At 41.1% G+C, this 24,830-nt stretch overlaps 1 protein-coding gene across 4 annotated transcripts in view; it reads left to right on the forward strand.

Annotated features, from left to right (window-relative positions):
- LOC105489066 (ADAMTS like 1) overlaps positions 1–24,830 on the forward strand; it is a 950,014-nt gene that overhangs the window by 842,955 nt on the left and 82,229 nt on the right. For all 4 annotated transcript variants that reach the window (XM_011753701.3, XM_011753699.3, XM_011753700.3 and 1 more), the window contains one exon: positions 14,372–14,499. In XM_011753701.3, coding sequence (XP_011752003.2) covers positions 14,372–14,499 — 128 coding nt within the window. The remainder of the gene's footprint in view (positions 1–14,371; positions 14,500–24,830) is intronic.

The raw sequence follows: 24,830 nt of genomic DNA on the forward strand, positions 1-24,830 counted from the left end.
GCCTGGTGCTAAGAACACTAAAGCACTGGGCCTAGGTGAGCAGAGGGCAAGTCCTGGATCCTCCATCATCCAGGACATCATTATGGGGGAGGGTAGCACTCAGAGGGTAAGAGGGAAGATACCTGAGAGGCAGGAACAAACAGTTTTTGCCACCATCAAATTTTGTCTTTTTCTGGATCTAGCCTTTACTAAGCGTTTCAATGCAAGTGAATGGCATGCGGTAGGAAAAAATAAGAGATTTCCATTTTTGATCTTTCACATCATAATTTTTCCATTTTTCTTGGCTGCTCAATAAGAAATATGGCTGGAGCTTAGTTTTCTATATCTTTCAAGTTCTGTTTAAGAAAAGAGTGACTGTATCTGCACAGAGCATGCAGGAGGCACAGAGCTGCCGTTAGGACTGCTGTGCTGTGGGCTATTGGTGACCTTTCCTGTGTTGGGTTTCATTGCTTGTCATCATGACTATGTCTGGTGGTGGTTCAGAAATGCTCATTTATTTTCAAACAGAAGTGCTAAAATGCCCAGTGTTATAGTTCAGTTAGTCTGTTTTTGCTAAAGGCCCAAATCTACCTTCTGAATATCTGCAAGATTCAGCTGTGTGTTGGTCTGTGGGACTTTGCAGTTTGTTAAAGTAGACTCCAAATAGTATGAGACAGCAAGATAGGTCCAGGTCAGAAAAAAGTGAGAGAAGTCTGTTGCTTCTTTGCTTTTAAATATTCCAAAGTTTGATTTGAAAGAAATTCGTTTTAGAAAAGCATCACTAACAATTCTGATACTACTGTGTCTCATCATTTATATAACTTACTTGTTGAAATTCACATGGTTCTTAGAAATGCATGTCAACTCAAGCAGTCGTTTACAGGGTGTCCTTAGTGTGTTATGACTGCCTGGTTCATCATAATCCCTACTTCCTTTTTCCTTTATTCTGCAAACAGTCTCATGTCTACTCTAAGCCAGACTCTGTGTTAGATACTAGGGATGGAGGAAAAGAAGATTCATTTCCTGTTGATGAAATTCAAAGTCCCTTTTGGGAGCCAGAGGAGTAAATGCAGTATTATAAGTGCTAGGAGAGAGGTATGCATATTTATTCATGGCTTAAGTATTTACTAACCTAACTATAATATACCAAGTATACATTGACTTGCTGAAAATATTGTGATAAATGAAACTATGTTCCCTTGGAGTTTACATGCATTTGGAGTTCTGCTCAAATGGCACATATTGGAGAGGCCTTCCTTGTCACTGTATCTAAAAAAGCACCCCTCATCATTGTCTATCCTTTTAACTCTATTTAGAGAATTTTATCATTCTCTGATGTATTATATAAATATTTGTTGATTGCCTTTCCACAAGGCTACAGACTTTCTTTACTGCTGTATCCCCAGTAACTGGCACCAAACGTATTAAATAACTGAATGAATTAACAAATGAATGGAGCAAGGCAACAAACACATAAAAGTAAGCAAGAAAAATATCAGGTGGTGATAAGTGTCAGGCAGAAAATTAAAACGGGTGTGATAAGAGAATGATGTGGTGACTGCTTCAGATGGGTGTGCTTAAGGAGATTACACCCAAGATCTATCTGAATGATGACCAGTGCCCAGCACTGTGATGTGAGGAGGAAGAACACTCCTGGACAAGGGAAAGGCAGTGCAAAAACCCTAAAGTGACAATGACTTTGTGTTGAAAGAACTCAAAAGAAGTCCATTTGGCTGTAGTAAGGGAGGCAAAAGGTAGAGGTGGTATGGGATGAGGTTGTGAGGGTAAATGGAGACCAAGGGAAGGGGTTCGAGTTTTAGTCTGAGTACCACAGGAAGAATTTGGAGGATGTTAAGCAGGAAAGTGGCATGATCTGATTTGCATTTTGCAGATTCACATGGGCTAACTTGTGGCATGTGGATTGTAGAGGCGCATGTTTGGAAGTTGGGGGCTGGTAAGGGGCCATTGCAGTAGCCCCTGCAACGCTATTGATCTTTACTGGGCATTAGATACATTGAGATGATAAATAAGGCAAGAACGCTTCTCTCCAGAAACTAAGAAACCCTCAAGTGCTGGTGTAGGATGAAGTAACTTAGGACCCCAGTTTGTATTGAACTCCAACTGGTAAAATACTTCTCTTTTAAGCTTTTAAAAGTAGATTGAAGAGGGGTTCAAAAATCCAGTGTTATTAATTACCAGGAGCTTGTTAGAATGCAGACTCCCACATCCTCCCCTACCATTAGAAGCTCTTTCTGCAGTAGGGACCCATAATTTGGATTTAAACAAGCACCACAGGTGACTCTGAAGCCAGATTCAGGGATCACTTTGAAGAAGCACAGGTTTGCTTTGTCCGCTCTAGATTATCGCAGCAGCTTCCTAATTCTCTATTTGTCTTCTTTAGACCAGGGGTTGGCAAATTACAGCCAGTGGCTTTAACATTTTTTAAAGGATTATTAAGAATGGCTTTTAAAGGGTTATTAAAAGAGCCAATGAAATTGAGCACGGAGCTGTTAGGTTAACTTGCTCAAAGTCTCACACTTAGTAAGTGGTAGAGCTGGGATGTGAAACCAGGCATGTAAAGGGTTATTAAAAGAATGACTTTTACATTTTTAGAAGGTTATTAAAAACAAACAAAAAATTATAATATACAACAAAAACTACAGGTGGCCCTCAAAGCCTAAAATATTTACTATCCGTCCCTTTACAGAGAAGTTTACTGCCTCCTGCTGTAGACTGTTCACCACGCTACTGCCAGAGCATCTTTCTAGCAAACCTGTCCATGCTGCTTTCATGCTTACAAATTCTTTGCATGGCTTCTCATCACTTGAGGATAAGGTCCAGATGCCTTGGCTTTTATCATTTGACATCCACTTATCTCTCTAGCTTCATCTCTTACCATATCCTTGCCCTCATAGAACTGAGCTCTGCCCTTCAGCAGTACACAAATACTTGCTGTTCACAAATGTGCATGGGGCCTTCTGACACACTTTGTCTGGCTAACTCCTGCCCTTCCTTACAGGAAGCGTATCCCCAAAGCCAGGTCAGATGACCCCCTCCGTGAACCACATAGTGCCCTATGCATAATACTCTCTCAGCCTTACCATTGTGTATTAAAATTAGCTGTTAGTGTTTCTAGAGTTTGTTATTCATCCTCAAGGGCCTATATTTAAGAATGTGTCTTATTTTCTCCATAATTCTAAGAACATGATAGACACTCAACAAATAAAAACCTGAATGAATAAACAAAGGAATGAATAGTTGGATGCCCGCGATTAGGAGGAAGGTTTTCTTATTTTCAGGAGGCTGTGGTCTGCATCGTTTTTCATAATCTGAATTTCCAGTCTCTAATATGCCATTGTGGCAGAGTTCCAGAGTGATACCTGCTCCTAACTAAACATTTATGCCTTGCCTGTATGTTCTCCACCAAGGAAGTTTCAGGCAACCCTTAGATTCTGTGACACAACTGTGCGATTTGAAAAGCACTGCTGTAGTGTGTATAAGTCCAGAGAGTAATCTCCTGTCACATCCTATCTCCCATCACATCCAGGCCAGTAGAGAAATCATCAGGCTCATCATCACAGGTAACATTTATAGAGCACTTACAATGGGCTTCAGGTATTCATTTATCCTCACAAGAACCCTTTGAAGTTACTATCCCAATTTTACAGATATTGGAGTTGAAGCACGGAGATATTAGATTAACTTGCTCAAAGTCTCACACTTAAAAAGTAATGGAGCTGGGGCCAGGCACGGTGGCTCGCGCCTGTAATCCCAGCACTTTGGGAGTCTGAGGCAGGCAGATCACGAGGTCAAGAGATCGAGTCCATCCTGGCCTACCTGGTGAAACCCCGTCTCAACTAAAAATACAAAAATTAGCTGGGCATGGTGGTGCATGCCTGTAGTCCCAGCTACTTGGGAGGCTGAGACAGGAGAATCACTTAAACCTGGGAGGTGGAGGTTGCAGTGAGCCAATATTGCACCACTGCACTCCTGGGTGACACAGCGAGACTCCATCTCAAAAAAAAAAAAAAAAGTAATGGAGCTTGGATTTGAATCCAAGGCAGTCTGGCTTTTGGAACTATTTCTTGTTATCGATTATAACTTTAGTTGAATACAGGGACTTGCCACTGTTTTATAAGAAGGCCACTGGGGTTGACTAGACCCAGCATAAATTAACATTCAATATTCCAGCCAAGTGGCTTCCAGCTCATGAGGCTTTTGTTTTTATTTTGGCATAACTGCTTTAAAGATAGCCTTTTCTTCTGATAGCTCTACCTTTATATATACACATGTATATGCAAATATGCACTAAATTAGGCACTCAATAAACATTACAATTGCTACATTTGTGTGTGTCTGTGACTGCGTATGTTTACAGTGTTGATGGCTCAGGCACATGTGTGGTTAGAGACCTAGACCACAGACAATATGAAGCTAAACTGTTCCTTGCTTTCAGTCATTCTATATAAACACCGAGCACACATTTGGAGATGAGACTCAGGCAAAAGCTAACTCCAATCTGCTTTTGGATAGAGCATAACACCCCTAGCCAAAGAATCTGGTAAATTATCCTTCTCTACATCTAATACCAGGAGGCTCATGTAATATGGACAAATATATGTTCAGTATTCCTACGTCTGAATCCAGTTCTAGAAACAATAGCTGGAAGGGCAGTGCTGACTTCCTTATAGAAAAGAAAAGCCAGATTCTGCAAAATTGGCACTGCAGGTTGGATTACCAAATTAGGAAAAATTACTGGATGAGGATTGATCTTCCCCCCAAGAAAGACCTAAATACTGCTAATAGCACCACACTGTCAGGGAAGGCCTTGCTTACCACTTAACACTATTGGACCAGAAGTAACCCAATATCACAGATTCCTCATAGCTCAGCTGATAAGCTTTTAGGTAAGACTTTCTTTTCTTTTCAAAAGGAATGCAAGTGAACATAAAAAATAATATGAAACTAGATGCTTGAAGAAAATACTTATTTCTTCCCATGGGTGGGAGGTCACTCCCAAGTGATACTTAACATGGAATCCTAGGGAAATGGCTAAGTCCAAGGAGTTTCAGCCTTTTAATCTCTAAGCCTGTTCTGTTTTCCTTCTCTTCTGGGCCTAGGTGTTCCCAGCTTATCCTCCCCACCCCCTTCAGCCAGAGGAGCAACCTGATGACACATCAGTTAACACAAAGGGCAGCCCACGGTGGTAGGAGACAGTAAGGCTGGAATCAGAGCAACTTTGGCACAAATCTCAGTTCTGCCATTTAGTATTGTGAGTCTACTTTTATCTCTCTGAACCTTGGTTTTCTTATTAGTTAAATTAAAATGATACTAATACAATCAGGCACTTTTATTCTGCCCTTTGGACTAGCAGGAGTGCAAAGAACAGAAATAATGTCTGTAACATGCCTGACACACAATGGATACTCATTTGTCAGTACGCAAAATCATTGTCATTTAGACATGGGGCCATTGTATCACGCTGTCTTCCAGGACATCCCTAACTAAGAAGCTTCACTCTTATTTGAGGACCATCTAGGTAGTTGTTCAAAGAGTTGGGTTAGCAAGGTTTCTAGGAAAACCACATGATGGAGAATTATCTGCCTAAATCCAGGCATCATGAGGGGATGTTGATATTCTACTGACATTCTTTGCTATCATCTCTGAGCTGATAGGAAAGTGAAATCTATAGCCTATAAATGATTATATTTCCCAGAAAGCTTTGTACAGTGTTCCAAAGTGGTGTTGGATAGGAGATGAATTAAGGCATATTTGGAAGTCTTTAACTTGGGCAACACAGAGTTTCAGCAGATGGAAACTTCTCAGAATGGAAGTGAGGATCAGATGGGAAATTCCTCCAGGGTCAATTTCAGAAACATAGTTGTGAATAATCCTCTGTGTAAAAGTCATAAGCACATGAAATACAGTTTCCAAGTTTGCAGATAATATAAAAACTAGAAGCAGGGAAGATAGGGAAGGAAAAATAAGCCCATTTCAGTTTGGTTTGGCTTGTTTCCCTTATAGAGCTAAAGGAAATGGAGATGACAAATGTTTTTCTCAGTTGAAAAGTATAAGAATAGCAAGCCAGAGAAAAAAGAACCATCCCAGTAAATATATAAGCCTCAGCAAAAGAAAAGTATTGAGTGTCAACACAGTGGTCACAGAAATGACCATCATGAATCATGCAGGTGAAGAGCACTGGAGGATAGTAGACAACCAGTGGCAACCAGACAGCACTAGTGAGGCTTCGAGTCAGGCACAGTCTATTCCCTGAAATGCTAGGGGATCTCCAGAGATCCCCCTAGCAGTTAGTTTACTCTTCCTGGAAGAGTGGTCCTAGCACATGGCAGAGTTCCAGAAAAGTGGTTAACTGTTTGGTATAAATAAGGATGTCACTGAGATAAACCAGAAATGAAAATTTTTCCATGTTATATGCCAGAAGTCAGCAAACTTTTCTAGTAAAGGGCCAAATAGTAAACATTTTAGGATTTGCAGGCATCAGGAGTAAGGAATGACCTTTGACTATTCTTAAACTGACTATGTTCAGCTCTGCCATTATCGTGTGAGAGCAGCCGTAGATAATACTTCAATCCATATGGTAGTGTTCCAATACAACTTTATTTATAATGAAAGCAAGTGGTAATTGGCTGCAGTTTGAGGACCCCTATCCCAAGTGGATAGGAAATCCAGTCAGTCATTTCATGCAGAGGTTTGTAATTTGAAATGAGTTACCTAGCAAGCAGATAAAATACACATATTAGTAAATTCAAGACTCTGTGAACTTCTGAAAGAGAAGGAAGTTAAAGGGTCTGGCAAAAAGAAGACGACCAGGGTTAAGAATGTGTGGTCAGGTGGCCTTTCCCATTCCAAAAATATTTTCTATACTTCCATCTGAGCAAATCATGAAGCTTCTGGCATCAAATAACTTTTAGTTGGCAATTGCATTAAAAACAGTAAAGGTTAAAAAAAAGTTGCCCTAGCCAAATGGTGATATGAAACTCTTCATGAACCTCAAATCTGTTGCCCAAAATTTTTGTACAAAATAAAATTCCCCCTTGCAAGCCTCTGGGCTACTATAATTTTTGGTTTCAGAAAAATAATCCTGCTCATGGAGGAATTCTCACAGCATTCCTTTTGCCTACCATTTGAAAGTATCTAAAATCCAGAATATTTTTTAGTGATTGTCCATTTCCCAAAGTAACTACAAATCTTGACGTTAATTACACCCCCACTGAAAATGAGGCCAAACCATATGCCTGCCAACTAGGCCCCAGTCGATTCCTGGATGCTGTCAGTTTAAGAACAATCAAAGGTCATTCCTTACTCCTGATCCCACCATGTACTAGCTGAGCAAATTGCTTCTGTGACCTTTTGCCTCCTCTCTAAAATGGAAAAATAACATAAATCTAGTAACATGGTAGTAAGAATTCAATAATATAAAGCTTATACATTTGCCTATAAATACTAGCACCCACTCCCACTTTGTGGTAGATTCCATTATCCTAATCTAAGGAATCCCTAAGCAGAAAAACACTCATTTTAGGATAAGGAAAAGACCTCACCATCTGGTCCTATAAATAGGAATTTGGGGCTAAGGTTCTTTGTACAAACTTTGCTTACTTGCTCCTGAGTTCACTGTTTTCTGGCTCTAACTGTTTTGCTCTTGTTTGTATTCCTTTCTGAAATTGCAGAATTCTGGCTTTTTTTTCTTTCTAGTGTTCTAAAATTTCAGTATTTAGTTGATGGTGTTAATACAGTTATGGAAATAACGAGTTGTCCTTATTCAGAGATTCCTGAGTCAAGAATAGCATTAAGGTAGTTGCCAACCCAACGTGCCACGTGGCCTCAGTTCTCTGCTCCTCTTTTCTGCTCCCTGGTCCCATGCACAGCAAACCCCTTGCTCCCTTTCTATACACCCAATTTATGTTTTTTTCATTGAAATCTCTGTATTTCTCATTTCCCCATGTCTTCACAACATCTAGAATTTATGAGCCCTGGCATGAAGAGTGAATGGTAATGATCATGGCGATGTTAACTGTGACAAAATCATAATCATCTACATTTCTTTGGTTTTTCCTACATGCCAGGCACTTTTCTGTGTCCTTTAAATACATTAGCTTATACAGAATTCTCACAACAACCCTAGGTAGGTACTATCATTCTCATTTTATAAATGAGGAAACTGTCACTGAGAAGTTAAGTAAATTACTTGCCCAAGGCTACAGAGCTAAGTGGCAGAGCAGGGATTTGATCCCATCATTAATGGCTCCGGAGTCTGTTCTCTCAACCACCGTCCGCTATGCTATACTGTGGATATGATCATTTTCAGCCCCGCTGCTTTGAAGGTAACCAAATGAGTATTCATTGTGTGTTTATTTAGTGTGCCAGCCCTATGCTGAATACTGAAGACAGAACTATGGATGAGATAATAATTTACAATCTCACTGAAGAAATGAGACAGTTGATTGAAAGACTTTGTAGTGGAGTTTTAACAACTAGATCAGGAAGTGGACAGATTCTTGTGTAGTATAGCAGCATGAGAAAATAGAACTAGAACTTGTTCTTAAGGGAGGGGGAAGAGGAGGAGCCCGTCTTTAGCCCCAAGCTAATGACAAGGAGAGTCAAAGAGGCCATCTTGACTAGAGTGACAAGTTTGTATTGGGATGTGGGGCAGATAAGTTTGAAAAGATGAGGAAGCTACTGCTCTACAGAGAAAGGATACATCCATAATTTCTAGCTTCCAGTCCTGTGTTGAGACCTAAAACAGGTTTAGGAAAGTGTACCAGTCAGAATAAGAGGCCTGAGGTGGCACAATAACATATCCCAGATAGTAGATGGACATTTCTCTACCCACAACCTAAATATTTTGTCTGATAACTAGAAATTCCAAGAAGGTTACTCAGGTTATGTGTACCATAAAAAAAAAAATCGTTTATTAGCTTTATCTGGTGTTTAAACTGAGACCTTTTTACTTGGAAAACAGTAAGAATGAGTTTATATACTCTTCTATGAGATCTTCACAAGAACACTCTTGAGGTCAGTATTAACCTGAATTTATAGAAGAAACTTAAAGCCTCACACAATCGAATGACTTGCCCAAGACCACCACGTGACTCTAGACTGGAGTGCGAGTCTATTGGCTCCAATTTGGGAAGTCTTCCCCTCCACAAGGCAGCTCCTCATAGCTGGGCATGGAGATCAATTTGAGAAGTAGGTTCACACAAGACAGTGGTGTTTACAGTTCAGCCAAAGATCCAGAGGACCCAGCCTACAGGGTGGCTGCTGCCAGCCTACTCACAGAACTTCTAGAGACTTTTCCTTTATACACCTGGAGTTGCCTTTATTTCAAATAAGAGCTCTTAAGCACAGAGGAGATGATTTAGTCTGAAAGAGATTATACTTGGTCAAAACGGCCTGTGAGCATGTTGTCCATATCTTATTCTCATGCATGACAAGGATTTTTACTTGTGTACAAAAACAATTTCTTGCACCCTCTCAGCTGGTCCTTAATTTGTAGGATGCTTGCGAAGGCGTATTGTCACATAGAAGCTTACAAATGAAGGCCCCCAGAAAAACAAAACTGCTTCTTCATTTTCTGGCTAAAAATAGGGTCAAATAAGTAAAGTAATAAGTTTTAGGCTAGAAAACTGAAAAGGAAGTGGGGTACAGGTCTGGGAGGAAGGCAGGGAGTATTGATATACCTATCATGACCAAATTACCACTTGCTGTGTAGGTCTTAATTGTACCCATTCTATGTCCCCACATCCTCTGATTCCATAAATTCCAAAACAGCTCCAAAGGAATCCTATTGGTTTTGTTTGGAAAGCAGCCCTATGTTTCTCTGACTGCTCATTCTAAAGCAAGCCTATCAAATTTGGAAACTAAATATAAGCTGACAGAAATAAGCTACCAGCAAATTAAGCTAAATTAATAGAGTAGACTCCTGAAATACGAAGAAAATATTTTTTTCCAGGAATCTTTCTCTCTAGTTGCCAGGCTAGGTAAACTGAAGCAAGCCTCCGTCTCTGCAGCAAGCCCTTTCCTTTGCCTGGTGGTGCTTCCCAGGAGCCCTGCGTGGGACCCCCTTCCGGAACTACTGCTCCGCCTAGTGGCAGCCTTCAAGCCTTCATCTACCAATTTTATGGGTGTATTGTATGTATAATAATAGGAGTGAAATCCTCCCCTATCCCTGAAAGGACTTATGCCTTAGTGAATTATAAGAGAAAGGGAAATAACATCCAAATGGGCCATATGTACAAAGAACACACCGTGGGCAGCTTTCTAATTACAAGAAGAAAGCATGACTAAACAATTAAGTCTTATGGTGGTCCCAAAGGAATTATGGGGTGGGGGGAAAAAGTGCTGGACCAAAAACAAGAAATTCTACTTCAAATCCTGACTCTGCCCCCAAATAACTATGTACCCTTGAGCTAGACAGTTCCATTTTATAAATATAAGTCACTTTTGTAAGTATACACAATAAGTGAGAAATTCAGGCTTTCTCCCACGTAGATTTTGTCTTAAGACAATATTTAAGACTGTTTTTATGAAAGTGAATACTACAGTGTCTCTATCTTTGTATACATTGTTTATGGAATAGTAGACTATGCAAATGTTAAATCTCATGATCTACACGTCACCCTTTCCATTGCCGCTACTCCTGTTCTAGTTCAAATCCTTAAAACTCTGTGCCCTCTGTGACGGATCACCTCCCTTACTTTCACCAGCCTTGTAGGAATTCTTTTCCAGGCTTCAGACATGGGCAGAAAGCATGGTGGCTTACTCAGTGCCTGGAGAAACCGGTGTAACTACAAAAACTAACCCCCACCTAAAAATAAATGGGCCAGGGTAGGAGAGGGTTACATCCTCTGCCTGAAATCAGACAGGTGTGGTAGTTGTATGCAAAAAAAAAAAAAAAGATTCTAATATGGAGATCTAATAAGTTGCCTGGGGGAAACTGGCCAATATCTTGTGTCCCTCTCACTCCTTCCTCACAATTTCCTCATCCTTCCTCCTCCCTCACAGTTAATTTGCCATTCAGAGTGTACAGCATTACCAAGAAAAGTTATCGGAAATACCAAAAGAGGATCTAGAAATTCATTATATACCCCAGTTTAACAATTCCCTCTGATGAGCATGAAAACGTACTTCAATTGGGTTTTAGAAGTTGGTAAACTGAAATAGAAGAAGGTGAAGAGATTTGCCAATGGCCATTACTTAAATCATAGTAGGACCAAAACAAAGTTCAGAAGAACTATCTTCTAGCCTCCTGCTGTGAGTGTCCAAGAACCCTTTTCTGCAGGGACAAGAGAGATGTTTCCAGTGTCAGGGAGCCAACTACCCTAATGGGTTTGGGAACTTAGCATATTTTAATTTCTACCTTTGCCATGTGGTAAAATTGAATAATGATCTACTGAGTTCCATCATTCTCAGTTCTATTGAAACTTGACTAAGCCTACTTTTATTATTATTTAGAATTTTTGTGAAAGCATAAACATTCCTGGGACATCATAAAGATTTAAATCATAAAGTTGATTTTTAATTTTCTAATCTAAAACAGCTTGAACACCTGAAGAGACTTAGCAATGATATTACATTGTGTTGCGTCTTGTAAGATTCCTTCAGGAAACAGTCATACGATGATCTGAAATATTGTATGGTTTGCCGAAGATAAGTAAAGTGTATAGTCATCTTTCTCTTAATAGCTTCTTTGAAATAAACTAACATGTAATTGTTTGAGAAAAAAGCACCTAATGTTTGATGGATGAGTGAATGAATGGGTAGATAAGCTATAACACAATCTCTCAGGGAATGAATGGGTGGATGAGCTATATCACAAGCTCTCAGAGGCTTCCTTTCATCCCTCACAATGTTTCAGCTCTAGTTCAATGCCACAAAACTTGAGTGTCTCCAATAATAGTGGTGATGGTCTGGAATAGCACTAAATCAAGCACAAATCATCCAGAAACTTCCCTTTAACTAAGGTATCTATTTCATTCCCCATTTTACTAGAGCTGCCCATATATAACTCGATTGATTGATGGAAGCCTTACTTCTACTTCCTGCCTTTCCTCTGACAGTAAAGGAGGTAAGAATAAGCAATGCAGTAGGCCCAAGGCTAAAAGCCGAGCTGAGGAGATCTCATTCACTGCCAGACTGTCACCCACCTCAGAATAATTGACAGCTGATTAGAAGTGGTGTTGAATTGCAAATATCATAGAGCCTGGAGAGACCCGGCAAGGGAAATAGTGAGGAAAGAATTGTATAGTGGGAGAGTGTTGCTGGAGTAGATCTGACTTCCAGGCTTAATCTTACCACAGAGTCTTATGGGTTCTCCCGACCTTTCTGTTTCCCCACCCTCTCACTTTCTTGAAAAACAACCCCTATTAACTGCTTACCTCCTAGGGATGGATGCTAGCATAATATTGGGTGAACAGTTTTTTTGAAGCTTTTGAAACTAGGGAGGTTAAAAAATCACAAAGCTAGAAATGACTGGCTTCAGGATCCCCAAAACTGACTATTGAGCCATTTCTTTGCTGTCAAATGAACTGTCAACCTAAAGCACCTGCCAGGTCTAGGCACCGGATCTCTGAGCTTCTCCACTGTTCCCCCAACCCTTCTAGATTCCCTCCTCCACATACACATTCCAGTTATCAGCCAGCCTCACTAAGTCACCAAGACATCAGGTTCAAGTCATCGTTAGTCATTAATTAAGCTGGCATGATGTTACATGTACTTTCTAGAAATGACATAAATCTAGAAGAGAAAAAGCAGACTTGGATGGAGTGGGTTTGAAGCTCACTGTAGGCACTCACAGTTTGATTCTTTTAAGTCTTTTCAGATTAAAAAAAAAAAGTCTAAAGTAGACTCTGATTATTCTGGAATTTTCTCTCCATGACCTTGAAGGGCAAGTTTTGACTTTTTCTACTGGGAACCTACTCTACAGAGAGTCCCCTGTAGCAGTGGGGAAAATAAAAGCAATAAATAAGACCTGAAGAGGATCATATGAACCCAGGAGTTCAAGACAGCCTGGGCAACTTGGCAAGACCCTATCTCTACACAAAATTTAAAAATTAGCTGGGAATGGTAGTGCATGCCTGTGGTCTCAGCTACACAGGAGGCAGAGGTGGGAGGACTGCTTGAACCCAGGAGTTCAAGACTGCAGTGAGCTGTGTTTGTGCCTCTGCACTCCTGGGTGACAGAGCAAGACCGTGTCTCACAAAAAAACAAACAAACAAAAAAAAAACCTAGGTTTTGTGCCTTATAATATTTATAACTAAATAAAGACAATAGATGTATATATAACTACAGCGGGGCTGTGACACATAGAATTTCCTTCATTTATATGTGTAAGATCCTCTCATCAATATGCAATTCTTGGCTTTTTCTCTCCTACCTGCAAACCTGAACAGATGTCTGTCTGGTTGTTTGTTTTTTGTTTGTTTGTTTGTTTGTTTGTTTTGAGACAGAGTCATGCTCTGTGTCCCAAGCTAGAGTACAGTGGGGCAAGTTCAGCTCACTACAACTTCTGCCCCCCATGTTCAAGTGATTCTCTCACCTCAGCCTCCCAAGTAGCTGGGATTATAGGCATACACCCCCATGCCCAGATAATTTTTATTTTTTGTAGTTTTAGTAGAGACGGAGCTTTGCCATGTTGGCCAGGCTGGTCTTGTACTCTTGGCCTCAGGTAATTTGCCCGCCTCAGCCTCCCAAAGTGCTGGGATTACAGGCATGAGACACGGTGTCTGCCCAAGATATCTTTCTTCATCTCTGGAAGCCCTACGTTCTTTCAATCATCCAACCAAGCTCCACTTCTCTTTGTAACTTTGCTTTTTCCTTAATGAGCCTTCCCCAAATCTATCTGTGCCATTTGTTCTAGCATCCCCCCTCCCCCTAGACATCTGTGTGTGTTATATGTATTTGGTGCACATATGTTGTCTGGTCCAGCTGGTAGCATTTAGATCAAGTAATCCACAGGCTGCAAAAGCAATGAGAAACCTCTTTATTTGAGATCACTACCACAGTCACATTAATCAAAGAGGCAAGAGAGCCCAGGTTCTTTTTTTTTTTTTTTTTTTTTTTTTTTTTGAGACGGAGTCTCGCTCTGTCGCCCAGGCTGGAGTGCAGTGGCGCGATCTCGGCTCACTGCAAGCTCCGCCTCCTGGGTTTACGCCATTCTCCTGCCTCAGCCTCCTGAGTAGCTGGGACTACAGGCGCCCGCCACCGCGCCCGGAGAGCCCAGGTTCTTGATTGTCCTTGTAGCTGGTTTGTCTCTGTTGTTAAAACAGGGCTCTGCATACATCCTGAGGTTCCTTCCTGCCTTACCAATATTGAATGCCAAAAAGGAGTCAACTCACTTGACCAGGTCTATATTTCTTTTCTGTTGCTCCAGGATTCTTCTACAGCCAGATGATTCCTTACAGATCTTGGCACCAGTGGAAGCAGATGTGGGTTTCTACACTTGCAATGCCACCAATGCCTTGGGATACGATTCTGTCTCCATTGCCGTCACATTAGCAGGTAACCTGAAAATCCCTGTTCTGTTCATTTCATAAACTTTTATTGAATGAGTGCCTACAGTGTGTCAAACGGGCCCAGAGATGCATAGATAAAGAAGACTGAGATTCCATCTTCAGGGAGTCTGTAATCTATAATTACAATGGCAGTGCAGTATGAGATGGAATGAAGTGCTATAACTGATAACCAAAGAGTATGCAAGGACAGTACATTCCTGCCAGGAGGTCTTAGAGTTGCAGTGAGTGGAATTTTGATAAGAGACAGGGATATTTCATGCAGAAGGAATAATGTGAGCAAAGGTGATGTGTGCAAATAAGTAGCATGTTGGAACATGAATTGTGAATTATGATCATTGAAGACTCTTTTGGATCCTGTCATCTCCTTGTTCCACCTGTTGCAAGAAAGACTACAACCCTTAAGTAATTGGCTGTGGTCATGGCTTGAAGCAGGAGTGTTCCCCAGAACTTCTCTCTGATTCTGCTTTATTTCAACCTCTTGCTCTAACGCACTGCCAACACTTCCCCTTTATCCATTGAGGTTAGACAATACATTCTGCACATGGTGACTTAAGAACATTGCAATTCAGAGTACAATGTCTCCCAAAGTTGTGGTCTTGTAGCAAAAGACATGTAGGGCTTTTATAAAACCTCTTTGCATAGGACAAACCCATGCCTTTGAAACTGAAAGATAACTTAGATACCAGCCGGACCGGGGCCCTTGTTTCTCAGAGGCCAGGCAACCTGAGGTCACACAGCTGCTCGGCTAGTGGCAGGGGAAAAAGGGAACTGGAGTCGCCTAACTCCCAGCTAATTGTTCTCCCTGCTTTCCCACTGATCTGAGAAAATAGGATCCTTCCTTTCTCAAATCTGGCCCATCCAGTCTTTGTGGCTGTGTCGCATGTGTTTGTATTTATTCTTTTCAATTGCTACTCTCATCAGATGATTCAGTAGATGCTAGAAAAGCCAACATCACCCCACACTGACTTCATCTGTCCCTGCCGGGATTATGTTGTCACACTGTACTCCAGTCACACATGCTACCCCCTTGCATATCTGTTTAGCAACAGTATGTATGCCCCCATGACTTCAGGCGGGTCTGGGAAGGGACCCTTAGCAGGCAGCTTTGCGGGGAAGATCAAAGTCAACAATGAAGAAGGCAAGTTAAGGAGCCCTGGGCCGGATTAAAGACTGATATTATTAATGCCTATTTTTTGTGAATAAAACATTTGCTTTTCTTCTAATGTATTCCAGTTGCAATCTTTATTCCCCTCTTTATACAGACTCCAGATGCTCAGCACCAATCTTGTTAAATCTCTTCTGCTATCCACCCTCCAACCTGCTTTAGCAAGGGCACCGCTGACATCTTTCCAGTTGCTCGCAGATAGTGGCTCTTGCAGGATTAATTCTCTTGTTTATATTAATCTAGATACAGTTCAGCTCTATCACAGACTAAATACCCTTTGTTCACCCGAGTTTAATACGACTAATAGAAACCTGTCTGGAATTAAGCAAGGCAATTGTAACATCAGGCTTGCCTTCAGCTCTTTGAAGAGGGGTTATTGGAGGCTGCCAACAAGTTCAAAGCTGGGGAAGAGAGACAGCGGCCAAAGAGGCACCAAGGAAGGGGAGGAGAGGGGCTGCCTGGTGAAGTATGACTACAGACACAACACCCAGGGCATAGGGAGCTGCATCCTTACACCTTAGCTGCCAGGGTTTGTTTAGGTCTGCTAGAAAATCTGTCAAGCAGTCCCTCTAAAAATAAAGGCTCAAAATGTGCATTGCCTTATGACTGCATTTGCACCCTTACCTGAGCTTATCATCCACACCTGTGCCAATATCTGCACTCACAGTGTTAGGTGGTTCACCAGCTCCTGTTGTGAGCACACCCTCTGCCACATATTGTGGAACCTACAGCAACAAATAAAACCTGCATTTCGTGCTCCCTGATGCTTACAGAGAAGTGAAGGCAAGCGATGGATAACTGGCTATCTAGAATTGGGAGATAATAACAATTTACTTCAAATGTATGCATGGAGATCCTGCTTAGTAGTTATAAGGTATAATCTGAACATAACTTAAATTGGAGGGGTGGGGGTGAATGAGTATCAGGCATTTCTAAGTTTGATTACCAGTTATACTGCTTATTAGCTATGTGATCTTGGACAAAGTATATAACCTCATTGAGTCTCTGTTCTCATCTGTAAAAATTAAACTAACATTATTTTACAGGGTTGTTGTGAGGTTAAGTAAGATTGCATGTGTGAAAAAGCACTTAACCCAATGCCAGGCACATCGTTCACACGCAATAAATGTAAACCTCCTTTCTTTTTCTAGCTCTTCTAGAATGAAACAACCTGAAAACAGTTCTAAGATGTGCAAACCATTATCCCAACTCTGCTTCCATGTATCTTTCAGTATGAGTCTTCACTGATATTTTTCAAGTATGAACTTAGAAACTGATTCAGTTCACTTGCTGTCACATCCTCATGGTGAATCTCTGCACTACTGTGTTGTTATGGAAACTGCAGGGGGGTTTTCCTGGACTTCAGTATAAATGTAGGCCAAAGCGGGGAAAAAAAGACTTTGAGCCTCAAGATAATCACGTGTCCCCATGATTTTATAAGGAAAGTATGGACTTGTGTCTTGCCAGTGTGTCTGCATTGACCAGATGCAGGGAAATTTATTCATGATTCACAAAAGCAGGTATAGCATGGCAGTTAAAATCACGGGCTCCAGAGCCTTGGGGTCTAGGTCTGTGTCCTGGCTCTGTCACTTCCTAAGTGTAACCTTGTGCAACGTCTTTATACTTACTGACTCAATTTCTTCATCTGGAAAATGACAGTACCTAATAACAGTACCTGACTCAGTTCTCATGGAGATTAAATGCAATCATTCATAAAAAATGTTTGTAATTGTGGCTGGCACATAGCAGCCACTCAATATTTGTTAGCTATTATTATTATTGAGAGAATAATACATACAACAAAGGCCAACTTATGTTTACAGTGGGAGAGACTCCTTTTCAGGGACCAGAATGCTCACAAATTCTTTGTATAGCAGCTCTCTCAATGTCTCAGTGTCAACTAGGGACGCTAGGATAGCCATCTGGAAAGTACTTGGGGCACCTGGATTCAGAGCAAGGGAGGTGACTTGTGATGAATATTTCACACGGGCCACAGAGAGAGAGGCCTGGCGGGCTCTCCCCGGCCCACAGCAAGATGCCTGACATTAAGTTTGCCCCATCCCCTGGATCCAGTGTCTTGCCAATTCTGCCTCTCAGATTCATTTCAGTTCTATTTCTTATTCTGTACACAAGTTTTCTTTGAACATGTAAACACCATTTAGTTTTAGACATAGAATACAGCCAAACCTTCCTTGCTCTGCCATGTCTGGCCTGTAAAATACTGTCTTGTGCCTTTTGCTCCTCTCTCAAATCTTCCATTATGTGTTGATTTTATCTTTAAGTCTCAGGGATTTGGGAGTACCTTGCAAGCATCTCTCAGCATGGAGATGGCCAGTATTTCCCTCCCTACCTCCCTGGAACAGCCCAGGGAACTCACAGCCATTTAGACCGAATGGCACAAAATTCCTCTTTCTGAATGCACTTAACTGGATGCCTGTTTCACTGCTCCGGGTGTAGATGAAAGTAGCTTAGGAGGGGAGGATTGCAGGGAGGGGATGATAGGAATGTCACCAAAATGTCACATACCTAACACTCTGAAGTGTGAATTTGTGTTCAGGAATAAACAGGGCTAGGTAAAGGACAGTCTCTGATGTGTACAGGCATAAACACAGAGATTGGAGAATCATCTTGGCCTGTTAAATTCAGCACTCAGCCATCTTGCTCAGAAATCTTCCAAATCTGAATGGCCTAGGCAAGGTTTTGAAGGAAAGGAAGTAGTTTCCTGGTAAATTGCTTCAGTCTGGATCCGTGGAGTTTAGCTGCACTTACCAATGCAGATAAGGGCCTCTCCAGGTATAGACCATTGGTGAGGTCATCGACAAGAGGGAAACGTTTTTGGTTGTTATTGATTTTATAAGATCACAAAAGAGATACTGTAAGGCCTGCCTGACATCATCAGTGGGAAATGAGAATAAAATGAGGGCTGAGGGATGAGTGTATTTTTCATTGAAAGGAGAGAACACAGATGAGCTCATCTGACGTTTTCACAGGAAGGGAGAGACAGAAAATATTTCTCCTTTCCTGGCATGTTTTTTTGCTCTTTATGAGTTGAATAGCTGATACACATTGTGTCTAATAAAGAGATCACAGAAACCTCACTGGGAAAATAAAAATAAAAGGCAGTTTTTTGAAATTCTTCTTCCTCTGTCCCTCCCCATCATGATTTAGTAGTTACAATAAAAGACGAGCAATTGTGTAAGCTTATCATAATGTAAGTCACTTCAAATTGGCATTTCTGAATTTTTCACCCAGCAGCTCTGTTAACAAAGGAGGGTTTTGCTTCATAAAGAGTTAGACTCACAGAGGACCTTGTCACCAATGCAAAGGCTAACAAAGGAAGATTTACTCCCATGTACTAGATCAAAAGGAAAGGTGGTCCAGGTGCAGTGACTCATGCCTGTAAACCCAGCACTTTGGGAGGCTGAGGCGAGCAGATCACCTGAAGTCAGGAGTTTGAGACCAGCCTGGCCAACATGGCGAAACCCCATCTCTACTAAAAATATAAATATTAGCCGGGCATGGTGGCAAGCACCTGTAATCCCAGCTACTCGGAAGGCTGAGGCAGGAGAATCGCTTGAACCCAGAAGACAGAGGTTGCAGTGAGCCAAGACCATGCCACTGCACTCCAGCCTGGGCAACAAGAGGAAAACTCCATCTCAAAAAAAAAAAAAAAAAAAGGAAAGGTGGACAGGTTTGACTGTGTTCTCTGGGCCACATGGTAATAGCCATTGACTGATCTAAGCTGACATCAAGGAGATTTCAAAATCTGTTAGAATACTGAATAGCTAAGGCCCTTAAGTTTTTCTCAGTAAGTACAAATGTAGAGAATGCCCATGAAAGACCTCAAACTTTTATAGAACTTAAAACTGATGAGAGTATAGCAGGAGAATCTCACTCAGCTCCCCAGTTGACTAGAGGAAATAAAAAAGAAAGCACAAGCGGTTCAAGTTGGCACATCTCAATCTCAAAAAAGCAATTCCAACATCTGTTCAATGGAACGCAGGAAGGATGGTGGTTGGACAGGTGGTGGACACGAACATCCTTCGTTAGTGGTTTCTAGAGAGGCTGCAGCATCACATGGCTGTACTAAGTATGGGGTCCCTTGGCTAGGACTCTTGCAGTGGAACATGCAAAGAATTTGTGGCAGAACCACTTCCGGCCTTATTCTACGTAGAAACCATCAACATCAATTAAATAATTAGAAGAGGTAATGGTAGTAACCTGAGCAACCTGACCCACCTGACCCACCGACATTGGCAAAAAATATCTAAATATTGAAAGAGAATGGTAATAGAAACAAGGATATGAGAAGGATGCCATGCAGCCTGGGAATGTCTGGGAAAAGGCAGTCTAAGCCCTACCTACTTCCTCAAGTGCTAAGGGCCCTGTAATACTTATGCTGAAGGCATGCCAACTAAGCAGAGTTTCAGAGGCATAACAGTTCTAATTCCTTCTCATCTTTTATGCAAGGCAATTAATTAGTAGTCACATTGTTGACTCTAAACAAAAACAGGCAAAATTAGGTTAAAACTATTTTTTACCTTTATTGAGATATAATTTACATATCATAAAATTCTTTGTGAATGTGCAATTTAGAGATTTATTTAGCAAACTTATATAGTTATGTAACTATTACCAAAAAGTTCTTTACCTTTTTTTAACTTCTAGGTTCGGGGGGTGCATGTCCAGGTTTTTTATACAGGTAAACTCATGTCACAGGGATTTGTTATACAGATTATTTCATTGTGTTATAGCAGAGATAGTGCTGGTGATAGCCAGCATTTATTCAAACTTCCTGCTGTGCAAAGCCATTGTTCTCACAGCTCTGCATGCATCCATTTACTTACTCCTCTCAGACACTGTAGAAGTAGAAAACTGAGGCACAGAGATTAAATAACTTGCCTAAGGGTACTCAGCTACACTATGCAGAGATGAGGTCGGGACACCTAACCTGTAGGCAGCCCCTTCTCCTGCTCCTGCCCAATGCAGGCATCACTAGCTCATCGTGTATTTTTGCTCTTCAGCCCTTATGAATGTAACTCAGGATCCGTGTCTGCACAGTACTCCAGGAAAACTCTATCAGTCATTACATTTGGCTTCAGGATCTCAAACCTATTTGCTGTTTGTGGGCCCTTTCTGAAGCTCTCATGTCATCTCCAAACCTGCCAAATCTGCCCAACCTGCAGCCCTTGTGTCTGCTGTTGCCCCATTTCTAGTTATCTTCCACAAGTCTCTCTTCTCCCTGAGAATGAACACACATGCACACTTCCTAGCCTAAACTGCCTTAGCCAAACAGAGAATCTATGTCCTTGAAGTACAACTCATTGTTGATGGCTAAGACTAGGGGAAATTATTTTCAAGTATATTTGTGACTTACAATGTTAGAGGAATGGAAGGAAGACCCATTGGATTCACCCATTCAAAGAGTCAACAAATACTCATTAAGCCTGGGTTAAATGGCACTTACTAACTGTTACAAAAATACAAACCTATAAATATATGATGGCTAAAATATGATAGTTTATTTCTTGCTCACATAAAGTCTAAAAGAATTGCACAAGAGAGTTTTTGTATTTTGGGCCAAGAAGTGGCACACTTCACGTCTGTTCATGTTCCATCTGCTAGAACTCAGTTCCATGCTCACACCTAACCGCAAAAAGGCTGGAAAATTATCTAGCTGTGTGCACAGGAAGAAGAGGAAAAGGGTTTGGCTGATAGCAAGTCATTCTCTGCCATGGCTTCTAAAATGGAAGGCAGCATGACATTTTAAACAAAGTTTCTATTAGCAGAGGCCTGGGATTCAGCCCTGAGTAAACAGTACTTACAATGCTTTCTACTCTTGGCTTCATTCAAAAAACAAACTTTCCATCTCCTCTGGCTTCTCTCTCAATCACCTTTATATTAGGCCAAAGATATTTTTCAAACACGTATGTTCAGATTTTTTTCCCACTGAATTTTGATTTTACCCCAAATCACATAGGAGAGAGACCTGAACCAGAGCCCAGACTATGTGCAGGAATGGGTTTCCAGGGATTCCAGGGGTTACCTGTCTGTCCCTGCCTGTCTCTCCAGAGGTCCTCATCCTTCAGGATCAAGATGGTTCCTGGTTTGCTGAACACCTCTGGTTTTAAAGGCATCACAAGGCCATGCTCCTTCCTCAATGGCCTTCATATCCTTGGATGCTGACGTACAAGTTTTAGCCATATGTCAGGCTCGCCTTTTGTATAAGAGCTGCCCTCCTTTACTAATGAGGCTCTGTTTCCTCTGTTACATCACTTCTAACAGGAACTATAATCCAAAAGCTGTGCTGTGAGTACAGTGAGGTCTGAAGGAACCACGCAAAAATGATTCTCGTAACGCTTCTGTTTCTGTATCTGACTATCTTGCAGGGGCTTCACTTCTCATATTGTGCCTGATTAATTGAAAAGCTTGCCTTTATTTCTGTTTCCTTATTTTTTCTTAAATTTATACAGATATAAAACTGAGCGTAATCTCCTTCTGTTTGTATGGCTCTCATTCAGCTACAACACAAATACATTTACAGATTAAATGAAAGAATGTAAACCCTATCAATTTCTATACATTAACACTAATCTGTGAGCTGATGCTGACTTGCTAAAACTAAATGGCTGTTCACAAAGCATGCATAGGACTGACTGCTGAGGCGCGGCTCATGCTGCTGAGGGCTTAGTGATGATGATTTAGCTCTCAGCACCTTTTTCTGTTTTTCCTATTCTGAAAGCCCTTTTGGTACAGCGTGCTGTGGCTTTTGTTATCTTAACACAAATGTATAATTTATCATTTCACTCCTTCTCTGCATCTTTGTTCTATTCTCCTTAGTTAACTTCTATGGTTAAACTAGTACTAGTTAATATCAATGTGATTGTAATCATGTCCACAAACATAGGTATTGGCAATTACATGGCAGTCATCACACAGCAGTAATCAATTAGTAGGTGATCAACCAGGTCATCTAAAGTAGGCTTATGCTGATTTTTTTAAGTTGGTCACTAAAATAGCAGCTCCAGCTTGAAAAAAATCTAATAGAGATCAAGTGGTATCTCAAAAGATATCTCTCACCAGGAATAAGAGGAACCAGTTAAAGAAAAACTAAAAGAGTACAACGTATTGAATATCAAACCTGCCTGCATAGCAGAATCACCTAGGAACTTGTTAAAAATAGAGATTACAGCTTCTACCTTGTCATCTGAGATTCAGATTTAGTAGTTCTGAAGCGGGACTCAAAATATATGCTAACATTTTTCTAATAGGTCTAAGAGGGTCAATTGATTAAGAAACATTATTTTCATTATAAATCTCTACTGATTATAAATAGCTGGATAACTTTGTGCTTTGTCTTAACAATGGATCATGAAAGTAATAAGAATGTATAAGAAGTAGCCTGTGTAACAACAGTGCTTCTGGCGAGAAAAAAAGGCCTTTACTTTCCAGCAAAAGCTCAATATAATTAATTAAGGGCTGGATTTAATTCAGTAACATTTGAATTTTATAGCTATACACTTGCAGCTATAAAAAAACACCTTTATTATTAAAATTCCTGTAGGAAAAATAACTTGGTAATTGTGACTCTAAAGCCCTCCGGTCCCTAACCTCATTTTCCCCATTGGCACAGTTGTTTTTATAACACAGTAGAGCAACTCTTGTCTTATAGCAGGACAGATTATATTTTAAACAAGTGCCCTGGGGATTCTGAGGCAGCCAGCCCACAGACAAAGACTTGGGATTACCTATCACAAGCACCAGACTTTAGGTCAAAGACCTGGGCTCCAGTTCAGCCCTATAACTTGCTATTCTGTTGCCTTGGACAAACCATGGGGCCTTTCTGAGTCTGAGTTCTTTGTGTATGTAAAAGATAGTACTGTTGTTTCTGCCTCTCAGGGTTGTTATGCAAAAAATCCAGGTAACGCACATAGCACACCATATAAATACATATTTTCATTTAACAGATATTTATAGAGAATCTACTAGGTGCCAGGCCTAGGTGATAGAAATAAAGAAGAGAACAAGACAGATGTGATCTCTGATGTTATCAAAATTACATAATGAACTAGCAGGGGCTGGGGGGAGATACACAAATATAGAAGATAAATTCTGCTAGTTCTAGTGCTTATGAAAAAAGTAAAGTTGCCTCCATCTAAAGTATACATCTCTTCACTCCCGTGCCACACACAGGGATGCATGCTTTCTATGGAGTGGTTAGAAAAGGCCTCACTGGGAGGTGTTATTTGCACAGAGATCTGAATGACCAGAAGAGAGCCATGCAGAAGTCTGTCGGTGGAAGATGTGAGGGACGGGGAATGGCCAGGTTGGAGGAAAGGAAGACCAGTGTGCTGGAGCACTGTGATTGATGGGGAGTGTGGGCTAAGTGAGGTAGGTGATGTAGACCACTGGGTCTTAATGTACAGCGGATGGCTGGTCACGAAAAGGAGCTTGAGGCCAGGCATGGTGGCTCACACCTGTAATCCCAGCACTTTGGGAGGCCAAAGCAGGTGGATCACCTGAGGTCAGGAATTTGAGACCAGCCTGACCAACATAGTGAAACCCCATCTCTATTAAAAATACAAAATTAGCTGGTTGTGGTGGTGCATGCCTCTAATCCCAGCTACTCAGGAGACTGAAGCAGGAGAATTACTTGAACCCAGGAGGCAGAGGTTGCAGTGAACTGAGATCCCGCTATTGCACTCCAGCCTGGGCAACAAGAGTGAGACTCGGTCTCAAAAACAAAAAAAGAAAAGAAAAAGAGCTTCAAATTTTGTTTTAATTGTACTGAAAAGGGACTGGAAAGTTTAAGCAGAAAAGTTGTATGGTTTGATTCATGTTTTAGCAAGATCACTCTGGCTGCCATAAAACTGTAGTAAAGGAAGAGTGAAAGCCAGAAGACCAGTTAGGCTGTATAGTAGTCCATCCAGAGATTATAGTAGCATTAGATCATAGCAACAGAGATGCTGGTAAGATGTAGGGTAGATTTGGAGTCAGAGCTGAGTAGCTCTAACTCTGAGTAGGGAGGAGAGGTCATTTATACCAGTGCTAATTCAATATCATTCCAACTGCTTCCTCCCACTGTGGCCATGCATTTACTATGCTCAACAATCATTATAGTACTAAATCACTCATCACATGATACATAATCT

This window comes from Macaca nemestrina, chromosome 14 (assembly GCF_043159975.1).
Source record: "Macaca nemestrina isolate mMacNem1 chromosome 14, mMacNem.hap1, whole genome shotgun sequence".
In the NCBI taxonomy this organism is placed as follows: domain Eukaryota; kingdom Metazoa; phylum Chordata; class Mammalia; order Primates; family Cercopithecidae; genus Macaca; species Macaca nemestrina.